General features: G+C 36.0%; 1 protein-coding gene across 1 annotated transcript in view; it reads left to right on the top strand.

Moving 5' to 3' along the window:
* Positions 1–11,964, top strand: part of ADAM10 (ADAM metallopeptidase domain 10) — a 43,550-nt gene extending 31,586 nt beyond the window's left edge. The window contains exons 7-16 of the mRNA XM_039557724.1: positions 1,056–1,148; positions 1,764–1,947; positions 3,621–3,784; positions 4,852–5,035; positions 5,918–6,068; positions 6,374–6,557; positions 7,765–7,873; positions 8,158–8,378; positions 9,083–9,209; positions 9,691–11,964. Of these exons, the coding sequence (XP_039413658.1) occupies positions 1,056–1,148; positions 1,764–1,947; positions 3,621–3,784; positions 4,852–5,035; positions 5,918–6,068; positions 6,374–6,557; positions 7,765–7,873; positions 8,158–8,378; positions 9,083–9,209; positions 9,691–9,785 (1,512 nt within the window). The 3' untranslated portion in view covers positions 9,786–11,964. The remainder of the gene's footprint in view (positions 1–1,055; positions 1,149–1,763; positions 1,948–3,620; positions 3,785–4,851; positions 5,036–5,917; positions 6,069–6,373; positions 6,558–7,764; positions 7,874–8,157; positions 8,379–9,082; positions 9,210–9,690) is intronic.
* The last annotated feature ends 514 nt before the right edge of the window (positions 11,965–12,478 follow it).

Raw genomic sequence — 12,478 nt, 5'->3', positions numbered from 1 at the left:
CTTATTTACTTTATAATCTCTTGTTTCATTTGTTAAAGTGGTCTTGACATAATTAAAACAGCATTTTTTTATTTTGCTAAAAAAATGCTGTTTCTGTGACAATAGTCCTGGGCACTTGTGCCTCCTTTAATGGCAGCTGTGGTGTGTTTAGCACCTGTGAGCAGGACTTGCAGTCTGACTGTTCTCAATTGTTACTCAGAAAAATATTTCCTGAAGAGTTCTGTCCTGTTTGACAGCCTGCCAAGCCTCTGTTTTAGCATTTGCATAGGCTTCCCTTTGAATTTTAGCTCAAAACACTGAGCTAATGATGCTGAGATCTATTCCTGTAGTATCTGGTGGAGTGGATGGTTAAAAAAGCAGGGGCAGCTAAAGGCAGATGCTTTTCATTTGTCAATATACTATTAACTGGGAAAAGGATCGATTTGATTTAGTGGTTTTGCTCATAATTTGCTAAAAATAAGCATGTTAATGTACTTTTCCTGAAGTCTGAATTTTCACTGCCACTTGCAGATCTGAATTTTACTATTTATTCATCACACTATGTAGGCAATTCGAGTAATATTTTTCAAAGCTCTGAAGTCACCTTCAAAATCAGCTTTTTAGTGTTAGCATTTCTGTGTGCTCTTAGAAAAGGTAAATGATTTGTTTTTCCACATTTGTGTTCTGCCAGAAATGAAAGAATAATTCTTACCAAGTAAATTTTTTTCTCCAAAAAAGAAATACAATGCTTTGAATATGATTTGAACTACAGTGTTGTCTTACCAAAGCAGTGAATAAACAGGTATCACAAACAGGTATCTGAAAGTTGATGGAATTATGTCTTTAAATAAAGGCAAATGGCAAAACCCCTTGGTGGTATCTGGCGTGGTGGTGATGCAGGTGCTGGTAGTGATTTATTTCCATCATGGGCCATCATTTAATTAAAAAGGCTTGTTAGAGTTCCTAGAGCACAAGATGATCTATTGGAACTGTAGGCCTTGCAGCTGTTGCTGTTTAAGATGAGCTATAGTGTAGCACGCAGATCTTTGAACTGTAGATACTTTTGTTTTTGACAGATTTCCAGCCATGTTAAAGCGATTGACACAATTTACCAGTCAACAGATTTTTCAGGGATCCGTAACATCAGCTTCATGGTGAAACGAATCAGAGTAAGTTGTGTTGGAAATGTTTTCAGCTTCACTGATGCTGTTTGGAGGCTGTATTCTTCAGATGTCCTGGTCCTGTTCACTTATTGTTTTGTAACAGTTCTTTAGCACAAGTGTCTCTGCAGTAAAGGATGCCCTAAACCATTTATTTGGTTTGGTTTTAGTGTTTATTGTCAAAAGCCCACTACTTCTGTTACTAAGCTGTGGTCACTTTTTCTATGGGAATCAACTTACTTTGTTTCAGCACTGTTGTTGTGTGGTGAATAGACTATTGCTACTGTCCAAGAACTTTATTACTAAAATAGAGAATGGCTATCCAGGTTGAGGCTTCCTTGTAAAAGTGATAATTTAGGAGGATAAATAGAAATTTTTGGGTACTGATGGAAAAGAAATAGAAGGAAATAAGACAATGGTGATGTACTACACAAATGCAATTCTTCGTTTATTGTTGCACTTTTTTTTCTAAATATTGGGATGGTAGCTTGTCAAGGCATGTAAATTTTAGACATCATCTTTAACTACGTAACATAGCAAGGTACTGACAACAGTAAGCCTCTTAACTGGCATGTGCAAGTGGAAATGAATCCTGTCTTACAGTTTGTTTCAATTTACTTTTAGATTAACACAACCGTAGATGAGAAGGACTCTTCCAATCCCTTTAGGTTTCCTAACATTGGTGTGGAAAAGTTTCTGGAACTGAACTCAGAACAGAATCATGATGATTATTGCTTGGCCTATGTGTTTACAGACCGTGATTTTGATGATGGAGTCCTTGGTCTGGCTTGGGTTGGAGCCCCTTCAGGTAATTCTATATGAGCCTTCAGTGCTATGAGATAAAAGTATCGTACGTAGGCACTAGGAGAAAGGTAGACTGTGTCTTTTAAACTGACAGTGAACACACAAAAATCTCCTAGCTTTTAACAATTTTGGTTGGAAGGTTTGATTTTTTTTTTTTTTTTTTTTTAGTATATTGTGTCATTTCAATTCATCTTTCTGTACTTCTGATGAGCAGGATATGAACAATAAAGAAAAGCGTATTTATTTTGTTATACAAAGGTGATATTATTTGGATTGCTTTTTATTTATGGTAGGTATGAGTGACCAGTAAAGTGACAGATGAAACAAGTATTTCTGCTCTATATAAAGAGAGCTTACAACTATGCAGTTTAAATTTTGTAGTAGAACTACACTGCAGAACCTTTAGGTTTTCTAGGTAGTATTGAAAGAAATTTTTTTTTAAATCAGTGAGATCTTGTTCTGGGAGATAACAGAATAATTATTGTGTGACTCTTCTTGAACTGATTCTCATTAGTTTCAGTCTAGTTGTGTATTTTGGGTCTAAAGTATGTTCTTCAATGTAAAAAAATCTCAATCTATGAGACTTTGCAAGAGGCTGGATACCTTAGTGAGAACATTATTGAGAGCTTTAACAGAATTTGAGTAATGGTGGAAGAAACATGAAACTGTTCATAAAGGGTAAGAGATCAATAGACCCATGACTGCAGTATGTTAAAGGGACCTGTGTGGACTAACCTTAGTGACTATGGAAGAACCATAAGAAAAATAATGCCCAGATGGTGAATAGAAATGAGAAATTTGGTCTGTGATGACTTTTCTAGTGTATACACTGAGCAAGTACAGGATGAATTGGAATGTGCAGTCCCTAAACACTGCTTCCAAAGCTAAATTTAATTGAGAAAAACTATGGTCTGTGAGATTCTCATCCTTAACACACGTGCTGACATAGATTAAATGGGATATGTCACTAAATCGAAATTTTACTTCAGAAAGGAAAACTTCTTTAGAGTGATTTTTAGATACCATTTGCATTAGCAATAGAATAGCTGAATTTTAGAACCTTAATAATGCTTCAGTAAAAACTCAAGTTATGGAAAAATTTGGTGAAATTAAAGTCAAAATTTTGGGAATTTACCAAACAGGAAATGTGATGCACTTGATTGCCAACCTTCTAAACATGGATCTCATTAACCAACACATCAGAAGCATTTTCAGCTTTAGTTTGTACTTTTCCTGACAATGATAGATGGGTAACGTTAGGCATTTTATATAAATGCTCTTGCTATGAGAGAGGATCTCTGCATTTACCATGGATTTTTTTACTCAGTGAAATCCAAATGGGATGTAGATTGAGGCTACTTCTATTGGACATTGCACCCTGCTAGTCTTGTACTACATGTGAGATGAAATAAGCTCTCATCCGTACAGTGAATGCCCAAAATAGTTCTCAAAAGCTATTCTAAACCAGCTAACTTCTTGTGTGAATGTATCCAATCACTGTTGAGAGCATTAGTGTGAATAAATCAAATCTACTTTCAAGGTTGTGTTGATATTGATTATAGAGAACTCTTAGTCTGTAAACCTGCAGAGGCAAACTGTTTGTTGCTCTGGATGTTGGTAGGTAAGTAACACTTCTTTCCCTAAATGTGTGACTGTTGTACTTTTGTCTGAATGCAGGAAGCTCTGGTGGGATATGTGAAAAAAGCAAATTGTATTCGGATGGTAAGAAGAAGTCTCTGAACACTGGAATCATCACTGTCCAGAACTATGGCTCTCATGTGCCCCCCAAGGTTTCTCACATTACTTTTGCACATGAGGTTGGGCATAACTTTGGTTCCCCTGTAAGTATTACTGGTGATCTGTTAACTCATTCTCAGCCATTTCAAAGGGCGTGATTTACAAATGGAAGTTTTACTTCTTATAAACAAGGAAAGTAGAATCCTGACTCCATGAGCATATGTGCATGTACATTGTATACAAACAAAATGGATGGCAACTGAGCCCTTTTATGATTATTTGACAGCACTGGTGCAATAGTGCATTTTGTGAATTGTTTATTTATATTAGTTCAATCCCTTACAAAGGTGCTCTATTATTGTTCCCTAAATACTTCCCTGTCTTTATGAAGAGTAGAGTCACACGCATCATGTTAAATGTATTGTACTTCATCCTGGAGAGGAGGAAGAAGCACTGCAAAATTGATTAAGATGACACTTTATTCAACAAATGGCTCATGTTTATGTTAGATTATTTATATTTAGAAGTTTATCTAAGTGGAGGGAATTAAGATAACAAGAAGAATGTTTTTGAACAGAACTTTACAGAACAGTTATTTAGGGATGCAACTTGTTTGTGGCAAGCTTGAAAGCATGAGGCTTTTTGTTTTGCCAGTGTGGAAAGCATTTCATTCCTCATGCTGGATATTGTAGATGTAGTCCCTGACTGACAGACTCCTGCTCTGTTTTGAAGTTCTCTTTGTACCTCCCTCAAAGAAAACAAGAGGAATGGACTGTGGTTTCTGTTAACTACTCCTGCTTTTATTCCAGAGACTGCTGATTACCCTTTTGTGATCATAAAGCCACTCTTTTTAGGAGATGGCAGCTTTTCCAAGTCAGTATTCATTCTGGGATATGCACTTTGGGGGTACATTACCAAGCATACAAATATGATGAAACTTAAGAAATTAGATACTTGCTACTGTTGTGTTGGGGAAAAAAAAACAAACAACAACAGAACAAAGAGAACCCAAAATCAAACCTTGAGTTTACATGTAGTTTTTGTATTGAAAGAAAACTGAGAGCATAAGATGGTGGTTTATTGTTTTTTTAATTCTGCATTCAGGCTACCAAATCCAGGTTACTTTTGCACCTGCCATGATTGAGATAGTTGTAAAATATTTGTTTTGCAGCATGATTCTGGAATGGAGTGCACTCCTGGAGAGTCCAAGAACTTGGGACAGAAGGAAAATGGCAATTATATCATGTATGCAAGAGCTACGTCTGGGGACAAACTTAACAACAATAAGTTCTCAATCTGTAGTATTCGAAATATCAGCCAAGTTCTAGAGAAAAAGAGAAATAATTGTTTTGTTGGTATGTATTAATCCTCCTGAAAGCAGAATGGCTAAGATATTACTGTAGTACTTAATTTAAAATTTCTTTTATTTATTTTTCTTTATCTTATTTTTTTTAATTTACTGAAAGATTCTGCAAGTAAAGAATTGAATTTGAGATCTCCAGTACTATGTAAAGTTCTGGGCTGCCCAGCACAGAAACAGCAGGACATACTGGAGCAAGTCCAGCAAAGGGCCACAAGGATTATTAAGGGATTGGAGCATCTGACATATGAGGAGAGTCCAAGAGAGCCTGTTTAGTCTGCAGCAGAGAAGGCTGGGGGAGGCTCTTCTCTGTCTTTGTAAATGCCTGGTGGGAGGGAGTAAACGAACAGGGTCAGACTGTTTTCAGTCATGTTCATTGGGACTAGAGGTAAGGAGCACATACTAAACTACTGGGAATCCTATTTAGACATTTAAAACAATTTTGCATTAATTTTTCTTCCTGGAGTCTGATGTGTGAGCTCTCACAAATTTAGTGAGTCTGTGCTCACGTAGGTTTGCACATCTACTCAGGTTTGGATTTTGGAGAAGTTCACCCCAGTACCAGTGCCTTTGCCTTAAGGTCCTCTGGCGGTAGTGCAGGAAAGGATGCAGCTCCTTTGGGGACTGAGCAGAAAGCTTGTTCTTACACTCCCACTCTTATCAGCCAAAACCTTTTACTCAGAGGCTTAAAATTGTATGAATTGTGGGAATGACTAAGCTGGGTGGCAAGCAGTAATGCAAGTTGACTTGAGCTGTAGTCTGAAGTCCAGCTTGACCAGGCTCTTTCAGTTGTGATTAGCTGGATGCTTGTTAAGGTTTGTAAGTATTTGCATATTCTTTGTACTGCTTTGTACATAAATATACTGGCATTTTTCAGAGTCTGGGCAGCCCATTTGTGGTAATGGACTGGTTGAGCAAGGAGAACAGTGTGATTGTGGATACAGTGACCAGTGTAAAGATGAATGCTGTTACGATGCAAACCAACCAGAAGATAAAAAATGCAAGTTAAAACCAGGCAAAAACTGCAGGTATGGTGCATGTTTGTTACACTACACTTTAATTTTGGGCATTTAGTGGGAACTCTGATGGGTATTTCAGAATCTGAATCTGCTTACCTGCATTTTTATGAAAATACTGATTTTGTTTAAAATGCTTTAAAATAAGTGAGAAGTTCATAAGCATAATTTTGGCATGGGAAAAATTATTTTCAAGTCACAGTTTGATTAGCACAAATCAGAAATTTTTTGACTGGTGGAGTAGGTTTCAGGGTGAATAGTTCATTTGGAATGGTTCATGCTTTTTCTTGGCATCCACAATTTGTGTTTCTTTCCAGCCCCAGCCAAGGCCCGTGTTGCACTGCCCAGTGTGATTTCAAATCGAGGACAGATAAGTGTCGGAATGATTCCGACTGTGCTAAGGAAGGAATGTGTAATGGTGTCAGTGCTCTCTGTCCTGTATCTGAACCCAAAGAAAACTTCACAGTGTGCAACAGGAACACCCAAGTTTGCATAAAGGGGGTATGGTTTTTACAGTCTTATGTATCTGCTAATGTTGTTTATTGCAGGGCACTGTATTATGAATTAATGCGGTTTGTATACTTACTGCAGAGGACTGCAAGCTCAGTCGTTTTTTCAGTACAGATGTTTGATTTATTAGTGTCAGTCAAAATAACAGTGAAAGTACACCAAGGATTAAGAAGTAGGTAACAAGTCCCAAGGTAGCTATACTGTCTGAGAAAGTTACATTTAAAGTTTTTTGTAAAAATCAGGATTATGAAAGTGTTTTCTTTTCTGGTTCCACCTTTTCATTTTTCTTCAGGCTTGGTGAAGTAATTCTGTTGACTTAGAAAACTGGATAGACTGTCAACAGAGGTTGAATTTGTTGAATTGTGTATTGCCAGTATTGTTTATTGGCAATACACAGTTCCTCCAAACATGTACATACAGCACTGATGTGAAAGCATATGGAATTAAAATTATTCTGAAATGCCATTAGTTTCCGGGGTTAAAGGAAACATGGCAGTTGCTATGAAATATTGATGGGAAGTCTCTTATAAGCTGATCTGTGTTTACTTGAAAGCACACACAAGCAAAAATCATCCTCTTAAAGACCTGTAACTTGTGTTGCTCTAGTCTGTTTTCTACAGTCCAGGTTTTTAATCAAATACTGCTTGTAATATTTTTCAGCTAATTTATAGCCATCTTAAAGATAGAGGAATTGTCTTTGTATAGTTACTGATTTTGAAACAAGGTTATAAATACACTGAACTATGAGTTTGAAGGATCCTCACACAGTGAAATTAAATACAGACTCTTTTCTGCCATTAATTTTTATTATTTTCCTAGAGAATTATTTGTGAATACATGTGTTTGATTTATTTTTCTAACCATGGTTTTGAGTAGTCGTGTTTCAGTGTGAACTGTAGTGCTGTGTGTGTTTTGCAGGGTACTCTGAGGCTATAAAAGAAGATACTGTGTTAAAAAATAAAATAGGGTAAATCGCCTTCTAAAAAACAAGAAAATATGCCAAAATATTGAAGTTGAAAAACTCTAATAATTTTTCATTTATAAGCTTTAGAAAAAAATTGAAGCAGTTGGTTTTATTGATAAGCATATTTAGACCTATGATTATGCTTTCAGATATTAATTTTTAATATCTTTCCTAATGTTGGTGTGCTTAAAAGTGAAATTGATTTTTGTGGTGTTGTGCTTTTGTCTCCCACAGCAATGTGCCGGCTCTATCTGTGAGAAGCACGGTTTGGAGGAGTGTACATGTGCTAGTTCAGATGGCAAGGATGATAGAGAACTGTGCCATGTCTGCTGCATGAGAAAAAGTAAGATTTGTCTGAATCATAAGTGTAAATAGAGCAGGAGGGGTCTGAGAAATCATTTGCTCATGGTGTTTGGACTTGAGTTTTTGTTAGCTTGAGAGCTTGAGAGAATTTTTTTCATATGTAGTTTCAGACAGACATTGCATTGTATTTTTTAGAAAATAATGTATTTTGCGTTTTTACAGATTATTAGAAAAGCATTTTGAACAATTGAATACTAGGGTGGGTATTTGTACACAGATGTTGTAATACAATAATGGTTTGATTAATTCGTATTCACTTTTCAGTGGACCCAGCTACTTGTGCAAGCACAGGCTCGAGCCGATGGCAGGAATACTTTCATCTTGAAACCATTACTTTGCAACCTGGATCTCCCTGTAATGATTTCAAAGGCTACTGTGATGTGTTTATGAGGTGTCGGCTAGTAGATGCTGATGGCCCTCTAGCTAGATTAAAGAAAGCCATTTTTAATCCAGAACTATATGAAAATATTGCAGAATGGATTGTGGTAAGTCTATTTTTATATAACAAGTCTAATATGAAATGTTCTTGGTAATCAAGATTCATAGTTAAGTGTTGCTCTATATGCAGAGTGCTTCAGCATTCTTCAAAATATAATTAGCCCTTTTACTAGTTTTTCTGTAAGCACCCTGTGTGCAACAAGTAAGTTTGCTAGGTTGAAGGGAATGGAAACAAATAACAAACAAATAAATAGTATCTGTTATTACCTCTGTTCATTCACATTTTTAGTTTACTGTTCTTTCATGTTTTAACTCTTCATATTTGAATGCTATGACTTCTTTTAAAGAACTAAATATTTTGGTCTTTAGCATTCATCATTTTTATTGTGCTGGATGACACTTTAATAATAATGTACTGGAAGAAGAGCTAGAGTGAAACACTGGAGAGCTGCATAGGCAATTTTGTGTAAGCTATAGATTGTTTTAGGCTTATCCAGCTCTGTTGGAGTGTATCTTCTGTGAAGTACCCTTCTGATACTGGAAGGGAAGTATTGGGGCTTTTCTGTGGAAGAAGTTTGGGGACAGTCTTTAAACTGTTATGGTCGCATATTCTCAGTGATGTTTCAGAAAAGCTTTTTGATGACTTCTAAAACGCAGTGAAAAGCCATATTCAGTGTCCTCTGTCTCTTGTGCATGTGTGCCAGCCCCCACAAAATCTTGTTGTTGTTGTTGTTGTGGTTTTGTTTTTTAGGCTTATTGGTGGGCAGTGTTGCTTATGGGAATTGCATTAATCATGCTAATGGCTGGCTTCATTAAGATATGCAGTGTTCATACTCCAAGCAGTAATCCAAAGTTGCCTCCTCATAAACCACTTCCAGGTGAGTACTCCAGCTAATTATAGGGAAATGTTTTCTCCTCAGGTGTTTTGTTCTAAAGAGAAATTTCAGGTGTCTCTACCTATAGTTCTTAGTCTGGCACTGGCACTGTGAAACTACAAATGGAATTGATGCCAGTGAAACAATTCATGAAAATCTAATTCTTGCTTTATTTTCCTATAACATAATATGTATATCAAAAGAAAGCTTTGAAGACTTCTTCCAGTGTCAGAGTTGCTTTTATTTCCTATTCCATGCTACACTTTGTAAGAATTGGCCTGTTCAAGGAACTACTGTTGAGATCCTGAAATGTATTCTGTATGTCCTCCATGCAGTTACTCATCTAGTTAAAACTTTGCAGGTTTAAATCTGAAGCCTTCCAGAAAAACAGTTGTATTTAATTTGCATGGCCAGGGCAATACTTCTGGAAATAACTTGAGTTTTTACAATTAATTTTAATAATGGCTACTTTTCTTTTAAACAGGCACTTTAAAAAGGAGGAGACCACCACAAACCACTCAGCCCCCACAGCGGCAAAGGCCCCGAGAGAGTTATCAGATGGGACATATGAGACGCTGACTGCAGCTTTTTGCCTTGGTTCTTCCTAGTGCCTACAATGGGAAAACTCACTCCAAAGAAAACCTAATAAGTCATTGTCCCCAGCCTAACTCTCAAAAATTGAAGAGGAAACAAAAAGCATGATATGCCCTCAAAACAAGTGGAAGTGGTTAATTTTTAATGAGAGAATCTTCCAGCTCAAAAAGAAGAGAAATGTTCTTCTTGAATATTTTTAATTTAGTGGCACAAAGTCCTAGCATATCATGATTCTTTCCCCCTTCTGTGCTCTTCATTGCTGCATTTTCTTCACTTGCAGGCAAATATGGCTGTAGTAAAACTTTTACTCAAGAATTGAGAAAAATATATATTTTTCAACTGCCAGACAAGGCTAGGAAGCTAGACCACCTCAGCATTGGAGACATTACTTGTCAATGTATATACATTGTTATATGCAGACATGTATTTCTAACGTACACCCGTACTTGTGTGCAATTGTAAACAAGAGAATTGCAATATGGATGTTTCTTTGTATTATAAAACTTTTCCGCTATTAATGAAGAAATTACTGTTTAATTGACATACTCAGGATAACAGAGGATGATGGTGTGTAATGGTCAAGGGTCCTGTGATGCTTTACACAGCAATTTTGAATCCAATCACACTTTTTTTATCATTATCAAAGTTGTTTCAAGCACTCATTTCATCTTTATCCAACAGCTGCTAAGACACAGCATACAAGACTGGATGGTCTTAGAGAGATTTAACAGGTGTTCTGCAAACTTTGCAAATGTCAGAATGTTTCAAAAATGTTTTATGTAAGTGTCTTCCTTGTAGCTCAGCATAAATATTTTTAATTTGTCTGATTATTCAGTGAAATAATGAATAGTTTGATCAAATATTTCCATGCTTTATTAGAAAGTTCTGCCTTTATTCAACTTGTTTTAAAAATTGCAACCACTTTATTTGGGCTGTTCAGATGTTCTTACAGTTTGGTAATCAAGTTCATGTTCTAAGGGATGTGGAAAGAAAGAAAAGCTGTAGTTTTTTATTTTCTTTTTTAATTTATCAAGTGTTTGGATAACTTTTCAGCATGATACTGTTGATTGATAACCACTAAAGTAGTGATTTGCCCAGCTATTGTGGCAGCGTTAAAACTGTAGTTAGGACTACCAATTTTCCCACATTTATATCAGTAGTGAAGTTCAACAGCACAATGTCCCATTCCAGAGTTTTTATTACGAATGTAAATAATTGGCATTTTTGAAGATTAAATAAAAGATGTCTTAAGGTGCTTACTGCTATGCAGGAGATGAAAGGGGGCATTACAAAATGTTTAAGCTTGTGATGTATTTATTGCTTGTTTCCCAAAAGCACCAAGCTAATTAGAGATGCAAATGGCTATAATTTTCCTGGCTTTGCTTAGGAGAAAATTTACTAAGGGTTGGACAGATGTCCTTTGTTTGGTTTTTTTTTTTTTTTGGTTTTGTTTTGTTTTTTAAGAGTATAAGGTTTACACAATCATTTTCATAATGTGACGCAAGCCAGCAAGGCCAAAAATGTTACAGAATATAATGGGATCTCTTCCTTGTAAACTTGTACAGTATGTGGTAACTTTTTCAAAATACAGCTTTTTGTACATGGTTTAGAGACAAATTTTGTACATGAAACCCCAGGTCCAATAGACGATATAAATAATTCTAAATGATCTTAACTAGTTAGAAGTGTATGTAGTTGCTTTTAAGTAATTTTAAATACATTTGTTTTAAGACTGTGCAAAGATTGGAAGTGGGTTTGCATTTCTAAAATGGTGACTTCTATTCAGCAAGAGTTCTTAGTAACTTCTTGAGTGTGGTAGACTTTGGAACATGTAAATTTTTTGCCTGTAATGTTATCCTGTGGTAGGATTTTGGCAGACAAATGCTGCCCTATTTTATTTTGAGTCTAAGTTAAGTGTTTTTTGAAAACAGAAATGTGCACTGAACTCTCCACTGCAAGTCAAGATGTGGTAAAGCCGAAAGAAAGTTCAAGACAATGAAACAAATACTACTGTCGATTTCATGTCCACTGTGTTTTATACAGTCTCTTTTTTTGTTCACTTTGGAAATTTTTACTAAAAAATGCAAAAAATAAAGTATTGTGCAAAGATATGTAAGGTTTTTTGAAACTTGAAATGCATTAATAAATAGACTTGATGAAATCATCTTCTGAAGATCCATTTACTTGTTGAACCCTGAGAGCAAAGAGGAATACACAGATTCCACTTTGCTTAATTTTTGGCTTTTACTGTCATGCCAAAATGTAATTGTACTGTCTCTCTCAAAGTGCCCCTCTCAATTTTAACATCATGCGGTTACGTAAGAAAAAATGTGTTTGTGTAACCTGTTTAGGGAAAGCCATGAAATTAATTTTAAATTACTTATATGGTCACAGGAATAAAACTTTTCTTACCTTCAAAATGAAAACTAGGTGCTAGTGGGATGGGATGTTCAAGCCTGGCACCGTAGTTACTGATCGATACCTTTGAAAATATATTTGGAGAGGAATATTGGATTTAATATGCAATACTCTGAATGCATGAGACTTACAGAAGGAGCAAACGCGCTTTTTGCAAGGCATTTTAAAACTGCTAAGCTTGATCTCTGGGTTTTTGTGTGTGTTGCATGCTTGATTTAAGTGATAAGACTGCTTTTAAAAGCCGGGTCCTGCCAGTGACT

The sequence above is a fragment of the Corvus cornix genome, chromosome 10 (genome assembly GCF_000738735.6).
Source record: "Corvus cornix cornix isolate S_Up_H32 chromosome 10, ASM73873v5, whole genome shotgun sequence".
NCBI lineage: Eukaryota > Metazoa > Chordata > Aves > Passeriformes > Corvidae > Corvus > Corvus cornix.
Note: the sequence above shows the minus strand (reverse complement) of the source record. Positions and strands in the feature narration are given on the sequence as shown.